The sequence below is a fragment of the Manacus vitellinus genome, unplaced genomic scaffold, assembly GCF_001715985.3.
Source record: "Manacus vitellinus isolate BGI_N305 unplaced genomic scaffold, ASM171598v3 scaffold_5_pilon, whole genome shotgun sequence".
Lineage (NCBI taxonomy): Eukaryota > Metazoa > Chordata > Aves > Passeriformes > Pipridae > Manacus > Manacus vitellinus.
The window spans coordinates 10,813,472-10,828,183 of NW_021940682.1; the positions used below are offsets into that span (position 1 = coordinate 10,813,472).

Below are 14,712 nucleotides of genomic sequence, written 5' to 3' on the forward strand. Positions count from 1 at the left end.
GGTGTGCCTTTCCCATTGGAACTTCTTACAGTGTTAACATAGGGGTGACAAGTCTCTCCATGGGGGATGGAGTGCTGCTCCCTGGCTTGTGCTGGGTTCCCAGGGTTGACAGTGCTACCTGGAGAAGCCTGCTCCTGTCCCAGCCTGCTGCTTTGACACGTGGTTTCTAGTGTGGCTCTGGATCTGTGCATCGAGCTCCTCCTGTGGCTGCTTCCCTGTGAGCAAAAGCTCCACACAGCAGAAACTTTGACATACAGTGCTGTGTGTGGGTCTTTAAATAACAGCCTTTACTGCTCATTATTTGCACAGCCACCTCGCAGGAGAAAACATAAAGACAAAGCACATTGCAGGAAATGCTGATGCAGGCACAATTGCTCTGGCCTGACCAGGATAGTAAGAAGAAAAGACATGAGAATTTACAAGATGCAGATCCAAAACACTCTTGCATCGGTGACTAAAGGGCAACAGCCTGTGTTTCACAGAGCAGGACCATTTCCCTCCTTTCTCCCAGACACCCATTTCCAGTTTGATTTGACATGAATAGCACCTAGGAGGGTAGAGCTGCATTGGAAGTCAGACAAGCTCTCCTCATATGCATAAATACAAATTCAGGTGCCAAACTTTGGACTCAAAAGAATTAAAACATAGTCACTACACTGGAAAGTACAAGCAGCACATGCCAGAAACAGCAGCACCACTGTGCATTAGGCCGTGTTGGTGTCCCCCCCATGTTCCCAATTTTAAATAAGAGCCACACCTACCTGGAATAAACCAGTCTGACTCTCAAAGCATCAGCAGAAATTCCTTGTGGCCCAGAAAGAGCTGGACTAGCTCAAGTTTGTTGGTGATAATTTGTACCAGCTGCTGAGGACTGTGCTCTACAGGTGCTGACATTTACTGCAGCTCTAGTGAGTTTGAGAAGACCCTTCTCAGTCTCTTTTATATGGTGGCTGAATCCCTCGCTGTTTCCTTTCACAAGACACTGCAGGCTACATTAGAAGCAGCCCTGCTTAAATTGAGAAACTATTTTCCCTTTCCAGGAAAAAATGGTCAGAAAGTACATCCTCTGGCTAACAATGCATTTTTAATCTATTTTGGTCTTGGATGACAGAGTGACAAATCTCTTTTACAGTTTTATAGATAAGTTTTACAAAAAGAAGAAACAAATAAAGAAGAAACCATAACACACCACGCACATGGAGAAACTGCACTAGTTAATCTAGCTGTTCTAGATTTACAGCTGTTTCTGAAGTTAGATCACTCACTAGTGTCTCTCATATCATGACCCAGTAAACTCCTCATTTCCAGCAGAGCACTTAACTGTGCAATTACCTGTTAGCTGTTTAATAGGACACATGATTTTAAATTAAACACTGACTTAATTGGTTTGCTGGACAGGCACAGACATTACAGCTTTAATAGCTTTTACTGAGTTGGGGTCTCAGCCAGTTCAAGGCAGCTGGGAGAAAGGGCCCATGACCTACTATTACTGAAAGTTTCATGTCCGCCTAGAAATTCATTGCAACAGTTTCTGCAATGCTCCCTGCTTATTTCAGGGAGTCTTTAGAGAGAAGGCTGAAAAAACAAGCTGCCAGTACTCACTGATAAAACGAGCCTCCTGAAGGTTTATGTCCTGACGCAATCGCATCGCCCGGCAGTGCTGTGCAGGGACATCCAGTGATGATCACACGACTGCAGAAGCCAGACACCAAACTCAAAGCGTGTCCCTGTACTTTAGAGCAGTCCAGTTCAGCTCTGTGAACATCCCTCTGGCCATCCCCAGGAAGGGAGAAGCTGAATTAACAAGATGAATCCCACAGGCTGGAAACCTAGTAGCTTGCATATGAGTCACTATGTTGGGAAAGGTCAACAACAAATCCAGGTCAGTCTTACACTCCCTCCGTTTAAGAGGAGTTGTTGAGGAGCCACTGGCCTCCTCCGAGGTGATGCTATGGTACAACAGGGGACTCATTGCAGATGCCTCCACCTTGCTCCTGAGTGAACCTCACGGTGAGAGTCAGGCACAGCCCAAAAGGCAGGTATGGCAATTGCCAACAGGTGGTGGTTTCAGCATCTTAATGTCTACTTAAGCCTTTCAAAGCTCAGCTGGGACTTAGCAAAGAAAAGAAAGGGAGCAAATGAAATGGGGGCTCAGGCTAAAAGGAAAACCAGACCTACATTTGCAGCTGATATTCACACTCCAATCGGTACCGTGGGACGTAGCAGAGAGCTCTTGACAGAGCTGCACACGGCAGCTCTGTGCAGCCTTCTGTGCTTCGGCAAAGCATCTGAATGCAGATGCTCTTCTGCCCGGGGAAAAAAATACATCTCACAAATCTAAACATGTCACCTCAAAGGGAAAACTATTTTATTATTAATGATACTATTAGTGCTGTTTTTCCAATAGACTGAGGAGATTAAATAATAGGATCTGAAAACTAACCAAACGTTCAGATCAAACTAGCGAGAAGACATACAGACACACAAACTTTGCAGTGACTTAAAACAGTTTAATGTAATTCCAAGACAAAGTGTGATTACATTTCTACACATATACAATATGCATATGTGAGTTGACAAATTCTGATTAATAACTCGTTTCACCTCAGAGACCGAAAAAATGATCAAAAAGAAACCGTGAATAACAAGCTATAACATAGTTCACCACAACGGGACCTCCTTTCTCACCCTACAGTTAGTAATATTACAATTAAAATAACTATATTCTTCTATAATGTATTTTCTGTTAAAATCATCTCATAAATTTACAATGCTATTATTAGTTTCCAAGACTAATATAAATTCACTCCATTTTTCTACAACGAAAATGATTATTAATTAGAAGCACACAACGTCATGATGAAAAACACAAGCATTTTCTTTTTTTTAGTAGCAAGAACTTGATTGGTTAAGAATTAGTTTTCTTGTAAAACATTCTAAAGCCAAGTAAAATATCCATTCTTATTACATACCTATAATATGAGACTAAGGAATAGGTTACATATAGGTCTACAACACATCAGTTTGTTTTTGTTTTTTCTTTAAAAAGAAGAAAGACGTATTACTAAAAGAAAAAAAAAGAAAAAAGAGGAAGGAAAGAAAAAAGAAAACAGAAAAGGGACAATTCACATAGGTAAAAAGCAGTACACAAGAAAATACTGTTGCACACAATAATTTTCACAAAGATTAACATGGATTAACACTCTTATTACAGAAACCGTACAGTGAAGGAACACAACGGCTCAGGGCTTTCGTGGGGTTACTGGGCTGAGATGATACTGTAGAGAAAGAACCACTTGAGATCCAGAGCTGGGGCAGGGGCATCTTTTCTCTTGTGATTACAATAGCATTTCACAGCTCCGCCCCCCCTTCCCCTTAATAATTTTGGTGCAGTGTATATTAACTTCCACTTTCCATCCAGAGTACACTGGGCTTGTGGGCAGTCGAAAGGCATAAAATATTCCCTCCATTTCACCCCTTCCGTTTTTAAGAGGATTTTACAGCTCATAAAAAAAATGTTTCACCCATTGGTTCGTTTTTAACTACCCAAAATCTAGACTTTTCACCTTCCAAGATGCCCCTCCTTCTTCTCTCTTTCTCGCTTCCTCTCTTTCTCTCTCTCTCTCTCTCACACACACTCCTTTATTAAAGCTATTAATGACACTTCCTCTCCTTTCAGAAATTGGATTTGGTATGAAATATACAGGCTACATTCTGGTTCTGCCCAAGTAGAATCTGGTACCCAAAACGCCTTGATTGCTTTGTTGGTGAAACATGGGATGTGGAGATCCTTTTTACACCTGAAATGGTTGTGCCCTGGAATATCTGTGGAAGTTTCGTTTAAAGAATACAGAGCAAAAAAATATAAAAGAAAATTAAAAAAATCAAACACATAAGGGATAACAGGGGAAAAGTCAGAAGTGTTGTATGTAACCACGTGAGGTGGGAGCGTTCAGAAGCACTTTTTTCCTTGTGAGGGCAGAGGTGCTATATGTAACCATGCAGATCCTACAGGATGTGCGTTGCCAGTGTTGGAAACCCCTTCTTCCCTAACAAGCTGCAAGCCAAAGCATTTATCAAGACTCTCTGGCTCCTTCATTTGAGTGTGCTGGTATTTGCGACTCTGACTCCTTCCCAAAAGAACAGGAGACCAGGCAGGAGCCGGGGGCAGCAAAGCCTGTGGATTGAGTGGTGGTGAACGGTGAGGGAGGGTGGGCTTTTTCCAGCTGGCCCGAGTGCTGCTGACAATCCTGGCTCACCGTATGATAACTTATCGCTTTGGGAATGTGGACAGCGGGGCAGGCGTGGCTGCCCCCTGGAACGGTGCTGCCGGAGGAGGAGGCGGGTTGCACTCCCCCGACCCCACCGCTGCTGATTGTAGGGGGAGCAGCACAGGTGCCCAAGTGCAAAGCATCGCCGGCTGCTCCTGTTCACTACCTCTGCTCTAAGCTGACTGATACAGCCCCACCAGGCATGGTGGAAACACGTAAGGAGCCCTCCCGTGAGTACCCGAGCTCCACTGCTGGAGCTGAGATGTACATATACATATTTTTAAATGCCAGTTCCTGTACTTTCATGACCTCAAAGTACCATTTTGCCCAGCAGACATTTATACCATGTTTGTTGTTTACCCAAGTGAAAGAACACAACAGAAAAAACTAGACAGGCTGAGTGAGACCAGGGAGTGGGGAATGTGATATATCAAAATGCAAATTACAGGGTAAGAGCAGCAGAGAAACATCATTATCAGGAACTGGCATGGGCTGAGAAAACAGAGTTGACAAGGAGATGGTCAGTGAACTTTGTATTTTGTTTACTGGTTTAAAACATTTCTGTGGTGGTAAGCATAATTTGTAAGAAAGGGGTGAACAGATGAAAGCCAAATTACAGCATTGCCTCTGAGTGGCTCACACACACACACACAAGCTCACAAACACACCCCCAACCCCATCCCCCAAAATAAAACAGGCATTCACTACCTCAGGTATTAATTGTTTGGCTAATGATTTATCAATAGTACAATACAATCCTTCCTTTGAATATCCTTCATTCTCCTGATGTGGGTATCTTCATCCAGATGAGGATCCTACATAGAACAGTGAATTTCGTGTCGTGATCCCTGCTTCAACCCAGGGATGCCTGATAAAGCACATTATTAAAACAAGCGAACAAACAAATAGCTTATCTGTTGAACTAAATCTTCAAAGTGGGTGGAGTGTTTTTTTGATCAGACTTTGGAATACAGTGGATTACTTCATCTCTGGACTGACTTTCCAACACTATGTTATATCTCAAAACAGAATATACATATTAAAAACACACTTGTACTTTTCCATTTTTAACGGGTGAAATTAAGAAGAGGCAGCTGTATTGAGTTTTTGAAGGTGACACTTATAAACACAAGATTTCCCTTAAAAAGTACCAGTTTAAATGTAAACTATAAAACACTGTAATAACTATAAAATGTAGGCAGAAAACTGTTAAGTAGCCACAGTCTATTATTCAGTTCACATTGGTTTAAAATGTGACTCATTAATATCTTCTAGAAGGCCAAAGCATTTTACAGTAGCTATAAACATATATACTTACATGTGCATTTTAACATCACAATTGATTAAAATACATAAAAGAGTAATCTATTCCTTGGTTTAATTTTTTTTCTTTTTAAAGATTCACTGTCTTCAGAATTCACTCAAGCAACAATGACCAGGGTGGGCATTTATCGCTATTCCGCCCCTATGGAGTTCAGAGTCTTTGAATCAAAGTTCAAGCTGGCTACATGATTTCAAAAAGGCTAAAACCAGGATGAATGCCCACATTTGAGGTAATTATTGCCATTAGGTCACAGTTTGCGTAATGTAAGTGTATTTAAATCCTTCTTTTAAAAAAACAAAGGTATCCCACAGTACCAGGGGATACCCTTTGAAGCAATCAGAATCCAGAATCCTGATCAGTGGGTTTGCTTCCAAAGGAGCTGGCAGTCCCAGAGCATGAGGCACTCCTGGGACAGTTGCTGATCAGCCTAGAGCTCAGGTGAGCAAGCCTGCAACAAGCCTTTTTTTTCATTTTTTACTTTTTTTTTAAAGAAAAAGAAAACAGAAGGAAAATCAGAGGTGCCATAAAATAGATGGATAACATTTCTGATCAGAATTCCAGACCGAAGCTTTTCTAATCTGTCTTATTCCTTTCCAAACAGTTTGCTAAAAAAAAAAAAAAAATCAAAATACATCGGCTTAAATATTAACTCTATGCCAGCACTGCAAAAACTCCTTGGCTATGTTCTGAAAGTGGGATAAGCTTTGCTTTTGCTGAGCATTGTTGCCCCATTGCTTTCTGTTTCAAGAGGAAACCTTGTTTGAAAGAAAGAAAATAAAAAAGAAGGAGATGAGGAAGGAAGAAAATGAGGAAGGAAATGAGGGAGGGAGGGAAGAAGAGAAGGAGGGAGGGTGGAAGGAAAGGTGGAAGGAAGGAGAGAGGGAGGGAGGGTTGAAGGAAGGGTGGAAGGAAGGAAGAGAGGAAGAGAGGGAGGGAGGAAGGGAGGGAGGGAGGAAGGAAGGAAGGAAGGAAGGAAGGAAGGAAGGAAGGGAGAAAGGAAGGAAAAATAATCCCTGGCTGTCAGAAGTACACACAAGTATTTACAAGGTTTGTGTGAATCTGCACACAGTTCCCCTCACAGCGAAAGAGTTAAGAACAGAGATGTCACAATATTTATCAGTGCAGTAAAAAATATCATTTTTGGAAAAAATATACCTTTAGTATTGCCTTTCTTAGATTAACTATGATAAGCAAAAGATTAAAAACAAAAACTTTATCTTCAAACACACATGAATAGTCTGTTATAGCAGCACTGCTAAAATTGGAAGGACAAAGCTAACCCGTAAATGAGAAACAGGAGTTTCAAACCACAAATGCCGAATGCAAAGCCTCCTAGTATGCTTCCTAAGATTTCTGAAGAACCAAGCCAATCTACCATTCAAATTTCACTCTCAACACACACAAATGCTCTAAACCCACGTCTTCCCACTGAAAGCATGTGACACACGCAGAGCTCACCTCAGTTTACCTCCAGACGAGTTCTCACACCTCCACCTGCATCAGCAGCTCCTCACAGAAAACTAACTACTGCCTTGGGGGTCATTCCCAGCGATTACATTTGCCCCAAGGGAACCAGACACCTTCAGCACAGAGCCCTGGGTTGGCAGTGCTCCCCTGCACACTGCCCGGGCTTACTTCCAGGGGCTGCCCCTGCAGTGGGTCTTACTGCGTGCCCGGGGCGGGTGTGAGTGTGGTGGCAGCACAGCAACACACGCAGGTAGTGGTGTTCCCAGGTGGTGGGAAGGATGGACCACGGGGATGGAGACCAGCCTGGAAAGCCCAGTGCCTCTCATCCAATGCAGTACTCCAGCAACGAGCCTACACACAGCCTTTGACAACAGGACTGCCACCATCTCTTCGAGCACCACTGTGAAATGGTGTCAAAATGGTGTAAAAAAACCTAACTCTACAGCTTAGGGAGAAATTCTCACCATCATCAGAGGCAGCTTTGTTGGAGTACAGCAGTGGGAGAACCCCAGCAGCACAGACTCATCTTCTCCTTAAGTCTGGAGAGGGCAAAATGATTTGTAGGCACGTAAGTGAGCCTTGAGAAGTAGGATGGGGACTCCTGAACTTCAGACAGAGGCCCTTCTCACAGGAGCGCTGAGGGAGGTGATGTAGATGAGTGCCCAGGACCACAGATGAACTGCTTTGAGGCTCCCACAGCACATGGGATCACAGCAGGGACAGCTATGTCAACAGGAAGAGGGAAAACATTTCCTTCCCACATTTTTCCCTTCTGCACTGTCTATCCCCTGCACACCTTTCCAGGATTTGGCCCACAAATAGTACTGCAGTTCTCTAATGGGCTGATTGCCAAGCCATGGAAGAACATGAGTGTAAGTCCAATACCCTTGCCCTGCTGTGCCTGTCCTGACCATGGCATCACTGTTTGGGGTCCAACCCACAGAACAAGCCCAGCATCCTAAATCCAGAGAAGGAGACACTACAGAAGCATGCAGAGCATCCAGAAGCTTATCCCCACTACACAGCTCACCATTTCCACACTGCATTGTCACCACTACAACACTTAAATCAATGAGAACAATAACGAGAGAAGAAAAACACTTTTGACATCCCCTACAGTTTAGGATAGCAGCAATATTTAGTGTGAATTTCTCTGCTCATCAAGCTAGTACTCAAAACAATGGCAGAAACTTGAGAGAGAGAGAGAAAAAGAAAAAAAAGGGAACAGAAAAATGTAATTCCACGGCGTATCCTCATTGCCTGGTGCTCATGACTCGTGGCTTCATTTAATTTCTGGAGTAGGTGGGGGTCTCTTTCTCTCTTTCTTAAAAAAAAAGTATCTTTGGTTAAAGAAAAAAACAGGTTTATTGCCCTTCAGATTTGCTAATGGAATTGCCTTCAAACCAAGCTAAAAAGACACAATTCCTTGAAAGTATAAAAAAAGGAAAAATGTCACAGTCAGAAGTGTCCCTTTCTTGGAATGTTTTACATATTGTGACAAAACTACTTGGGAAAGAGAGAGAGTAAGAGACCTGCCAAGGCCCAATTTGTTGGGTACAAGCAGGTAAAACTCTGCTGAGGAAGATGGAATTGCATTTGCTCTCTCTAATGACTGGATTTGACCCAATCTACAGTGAGAAGTGCTTCCATTTGGCTTTTCCAATCTGCTCATGTTGGCAGTTCTCTCCCCTCCCTCCTGCATTCTGGCTTCACAGCAGGAAATTGAACATCCATCTCCGAGGAGCGGCAACATCCGTGCTTTCTGCACAAGAAGAATGCAAGACAAGATGATGGGGAAAAGGACCACTTTCTCACTGTGCCAGCCATAAGCCACCCATAAAACTTCCAGCATTTAAACATTCGCTTCCCCTCTCAAGTTTCCATGCCATTTACCCTATGCACACAAGGAACACCAACTGAACCAAATCATGCCAATCCTATTTCCTCTCCAAAGGATTCTGCAAACACAACAAGCTGGCTGTTATGTGTGTGGTACTGACAGCATGCAAAGCTTTTGCTTCCTCTGCTGAAATGACCGCTTCCCCTGTGACCAACCACACCTTTATCCATACAATGCCTTTGTACAGGTGTGAGGGAGGAGGCGTTGCTCAGCTCCCTCATACCTGCCAGAAAACAGCTCTCACACAGTGTTTCACCATCAAAGCAATTTGATGGTTCTGCTGTGCATCTCTTGCAATCAGCATCCCATCACCACTATCATCTGACCACCTACAGCTGGCAGACCAGCAACTCCAGGATGGACAATGTGAAAAGTGGCTCCTCCCATACGCACTGCACTCCTCCTCACAGCCATCCTGTGCTGTTGTAACAGCTCTGCTGCCAAAAGGCCCCCAAAATCAGATCTGAGCCCACATGTGAGAGCAGGTCGGGTGGGAACACAGGGAAAATGCAATTAGTACAGGTAAAACATTACTGTGATTTCACTGGCCCTAGGCTACAGGAGCAAATAAACAAGTATTTAACTTGAAGGGTTTAAGTCTGTTCTTTAGTAAAGCACTCAAGCGCATGATTAACTTTCAGTCTCTGCTGAAGTCCTGTAATTTTTTAATGGAATTTAAATTCAGTCACTGCTTCCCCCTATTCTAACAGAGCAGGTAACACAAATGAAACCATAAATATCTAAACTGTAGCAACCAGAACAGCTTAACAAAATTCCACAACAAATAATTAAAAAAAGAAGGGAAAATCTACATCAGAAACAAACAACAACAAAAAAATCAAACCAAACATCCTGACCCTGTGGACATCTAACCTTCAGTGAAAGTGGAAGATTAGGGGAGGAACACTGCCCTGTCTGCAGCCATGCTTTACCCAGCTGATGCCATCCATCTGCACCAGTGTGCTTTATCCAGTGATGGGACTGAGCCGCACGCGCGGCTGCCGTGGCTCCTTCAATACTCCTGTTTCTGGAGAGCCACCTATCTGCTTCCTCCTTCAGGAAAACCAAACCCTTAACATGTAGTGTGGCCTTGGACTCATCCACAGGGCCCAATGATCCTGGCCTGGAGCACAAACAAGTCTTAATCTTATATAAATGTCCTATCAAACTGAGTGATGGTGAGCTGGATCCTGAGGCACCAAGGTCCTTACCTGCCTCTGATCCAGCTCTCCTGACAGATCATTATGTTAGCTGCTGTTGAGTTTTGGCCTCTGAATGAATGTTTTCTGGACTTATTCTTAAATGCAGATGTGACCGAGAGGATAATTCCTGTTCCTCAAGGCTGTAACCACTCTCACGGAGTGGCCCCACACCCCCCCCGGTTAGTGGCAGAGTTTTCATCCTCGGAATAATTTCATTCCTCCTTTCTCCTGCAGTTCTCACAATCACAGCAACCCTTCCAATGCCACTGATGAAGAGAAATAAAATTAAGAACAGTAACAACAATACTAAGAGAAAAAAACCCCTACAAAGTTTAAGGAATGCGTGTGCAATTAAAACCCAGAGTAAAATACAATAATAATAAAATAATAATCATAATCGTAACAACCATACAATAAAATAACATTATCTTTCCTTTTCATGACATAAGCAGCATGACGCTCTCACTCCCGAACTGGTGGGAGAGGAGAGGAATGCAAGAGAGAGAGAGCAGGGCTTTATTTTCCTGTCTCAGGTGAAAGGGGACATGTTGTCTTTCCAAAGAAAGGGGGGGTAAGGTGCATAGGCTGCTGGGAGATTGCATCCTCATCTACAGTATATTGAGCTGGAATGAAGGATAGGCAGGAAAAGAAAACTGTGCAAGGGTAGCCCAGGAACCAGAGCTGGCAACCAGGGAGGTTATTTGGTGGTTTGCCAGAAGACAACAGCCTTGTTGAACAGCCTATGCATAGTGGGATCCCTTCTTCTTCCAGGCCAGCCAAACAGTTACCACAAGCCAATATACTGTGCTTGTCTTTCTGTCAGCTTTTCCAACCTGAGAGAGCCTTCTTCATCACTTCCACTCAGGGAAACTATCCCTTACCACCCTGCCAATGAACCTGCTATTTTCCAGCATCTTGCAAAACACCTGACTACTTCATGCTCTAGTTACAGGGAAATGTAGAGTGGAACCAAATAGCCACAAAGACTTCAGCTTTCATGGAAATGTTTTACTAAATTCCTTTCTCTCCTTCCTTCTCAGGACACGCACATGCCTGGGTACTCTTGAGACATTTCCAAGTACTGATGCACCAGTGAAACTGCCGCTACCAGGAAAACTCCCCTCTGAACCAAACCAACTACAGGAAAGGCTCTCTTTAAAAACTGTTGGAAAACAAGACAACCGGGTAGCATTCCTTCGTGTGGAGGACTGCAGCACCACTGTGCTCTCCAGTTCCAGGGTCACTCTGCTGCTGCAGGCAGTTTTTTGAGGTGTAGGTGAGAAGAGAAGAGGGGAGGCACACAGTGTCACAGCTCTGTTAGAGTGGGTAAGGCTCGATGTATTAAAACACTCTTTTCACTTAAGAAACCTGAGATTGACTCTCTCAACTGGATTTTCTCATGCTTGCTTTGGGACTCCAGCCCTTTCCTGACCCCTTCTCATCAACAGTGAGAGATGTTGGCAACAACTAGTGTTTCCCCCTTTCAAGGGCTAAATGTTTGTTCCCATTTCAGACACACAACCAGGACAACCCAATGATGAGGGTGGACGCTGTCCTCCCACTCCATCAAGAACATCGTCAAACAGCAGAATGAGAATTCAGTTTCCGGGGAGGAAACCTGCTATTTCAACAGGACAAAAACAGACCAGTCCAGAAACAAATCCCCAGACCCCCTGGAAGTCACCCTGGGTCTCACAACTGACCCGGTCACTTCCAGCCCATCCAGTGCTTGACAAAACACTCAGTTATACACACTTCTGACCCCAGTGAGCCTCCCCAACACCTCGCCAAGTGAGCTAAGATTGACGACGTGAAAAAAAACCCAACACCACCAGCAGAAGGAGAAAATCGGCAATAACAACCCCCCCCAAAAAAACCAACAAAAAACCCAAAAAAAAACCAAAAAAGAAAAGAGAAAAAAAGAGAAGAAAAAGAGCTGAGAGTAAATTCCGACTAGCCTCAGTCAGTTTCTAGGAGTACCAGTGGAAGTAAACCCTTAAACCGCGTCTGTAGTTCGGTAAGGCACTACGAGGGAATGATGTAAAACTAAGACTGTGACAGTTGTAATGGCTGTGCCGAGGAACACACCACAGAGAGAAGGCAGCATCTGCACGCACACGCACACACACGCACGCACACGCACATACCTGGACAATCACATTTGTTACATGCCTATGTTATATCACTTTTCTTTGTGCAATCACATTGAGGAATAGTCTATTGGTATCGTTGAAGTTCAACACAAAAGAGTAAAAAGGGGTATGACCTGTATAGTGCTACATTCTACCGGGGCTGGGGGCAGAGGGCTGGGGGCAGCTAAAATGTCTCCTCCTATACTAAAACGGCTAGGGATTTAAAAAGGAACATTTCCGAAAAAAACCCTAAAATAAAACGCAACTGAAATCCAACATACATTATTAGAGATCTTGTTTAGGAACAGTATTTCTCAGGGATTTATCCAGTGTGTTCAAGAAAAGGGAGAAATACCCCCATTGCTTCTGCTCTCAACCAATGCTGCATGGCTGGATTTGCCCAGGTGCGTTTAAATGTAGCAGTGTTAGGTCCAAATTTAGAGCACTGGGACAACATTTTATCCGCCTACCTCAGCCTCTCTTACCCACTTTCTTTTTCCATTAAAAATCCACCAAAACTTGTGTATACTTTGGGATACAAAAACCACTGCAAAGGTGGGGTATAAACCCTTTGAAAAGCTGGATAAATCCCTAATCCATATACCTATAGGATTAAAAACCTAATGGATTTCATTTTAGGTGTTTTGGACAACAAATTTCTAAATGTAGCTCACTATTGGATGAAAATAACCTTTAAAAGTCTGTTGGTGAAGTTCTTCAAAAGACAAGACCCGCTGGAGGGTCCTTCTGCTTCTCTCTTTCTCTCTAGTTTGGTGCAGAATGGTTGGTTTTTTGTGGTTTATTTTTTTTTTCTGTTCTTTTTTTTTCCATTTTCTTTTTTTTTTTTTTTAAATAAAAATTGTAGAATTGGTTCTCCCCCTTCTTTCCTCTTTTTCTTTTCTTCCTTAAAGTCTCCTTCGTTCAAGTTTCACACGAGCCTCCCATTGCATTGTTAAGTTTCTCATGTTCTTCAATACAAAAGCGGCTGCCTCACTCCCCCCGGGATGGGTGCGTCTCTCGCTCTTTTATTCCAGTGTTTAGATGTAAGGGTACTGGTTCACCTTGGTAGGGCTCAGTGGGTATCCAGTGTAGACTGTGGAGGCTGGAGAAGCACTGATATAGGTCTGGTGGGCAAACTGAGCCTGGTACTGGCTCGGGTGGATGGTGGGTGAGGGCAGGACGCGCGGGCCCATGCTGACAGGGACCTGGTGGACGATGCTGGCGGGGTAGGTGGTGTGCTGCACCGCGTGCCGTGCAGACCCTTGGGAGGCCACCAGGTGCGCGACGGTGCCCGTGGAGCCCAGGGCGGCGGGGGCGGTGTATGTGTACAGGTGGGGCTGGGTGGGCAGGTGAGCAGCGGCCGCCGCGGCCAAGTGGGGATGAACTGTACCATGGCTGGGGCTATTGTGCGGGAAAGAGTACGGGGCCTGAGCTATCGTTGGAGTGATGTAGGCTTGCTGTCTCCGGTGACTCCCTGTGCGGTCGGTCGTGATGTGCTGCTGGGCCTGGATAAAGACAGCAACAGTGATAAGCAGTTACAACACAAGAGATGGCTCTTCACCTCCTCAATAGTGCCTGGGAACCTCCCTGCAATGCCAGGACAGCCTCAGGGAAGTCTCTTGTGCTCCTCCTGACACCCGCAGCACCACCAGTCTTCCCTTGGAAATGGGTGACAGCAATGAGTCCCTCGCAAGCCTAGGTTTCAGACATCACCCCTGTAGTTTCTTACATTGACTGAAATGCCCCCCAAGAGGTCAACAAGTCCCTCAGTTTGAGCCACAAGCTGCTGGCACAGCTACCACAAAGACAAAGCCTTGGATGCTCAGCTCCCAAGAACATCTTCCACAAGTCCAGTTGTTCACACAAAACATGGTTTTTGTTAGTGAACTCTCTGCTGACAAAATGTACTGTGCAGATAGCTCAGGGGAATGAAATTGCCTTACTATGCCTGGAACAGGCAGTTTATTTTTGCTCAGTTTGGGTGTTTGCAGTTAATAATTTCCTTGGTTAGTAAAAATAACCATGTTATTTTTTAGAGATACAACCCTTGGCTTGATCAGATCCTACAGGTGTCTGGTGCCCTCGTGTAATCTGCTATAGTTACTTGAGCACAGGCAACTTCTTGCAGTGGGACAGGAGCAATGCACTTTTTTTCCAGGGATTTTCTAAGTTGTTTTCTTGCACTGCACAATAATGTAAGGAGTTTTCCCTGTCATTTGTAGTCAGATCATTAAACTACCCATAAAGTAGGAATTAGAAGACAAGAAGGAAAATGCCCCATGCTATCTCCGTCTATTCTTCCAAACCTTCTCACCCTCTTTGTAAGCACGCCCTGCGCTGTCATTGTGGTCTGAAATGCAGCAGCCACACTCCTCCCCAGCTCTTGCAAACAGCATCTTGCCCAGTTCCTCCATTT

At 44.2% G+C, this 14,712-nt stretch overlaps 1 protein-coding gene across 2 annotated transcripts in view; it reads right to left on the reverse strand.

The window, feature by feature from the left end:
• Nucleotides 1–6,532: 6,532 nt before the first annotated feature.
• HIPK2 (homeodomain interacting protein kinase 2) overlaps nucleotides 6,533–14,712 on the reverse strand; it is a 129,880-nt gene continuing 121,700 nt past the window's right edge. For both annotated transcript variants that reach the window (XM_018080327.2, XM_018080326.2), the window contains exon 15: nucleotides 6,533–13,801. In XM_018080327.2, coding sequence (XP_017935816.1) covers nucleotides 13,334–13,801 — 468 coding nt within the window. In that variant the 3' untranslated portion in view covers nucleotides 6,533–13,333. The remainder of the gene's footprint in view (nucleotides 13,802–14,712) is intronic.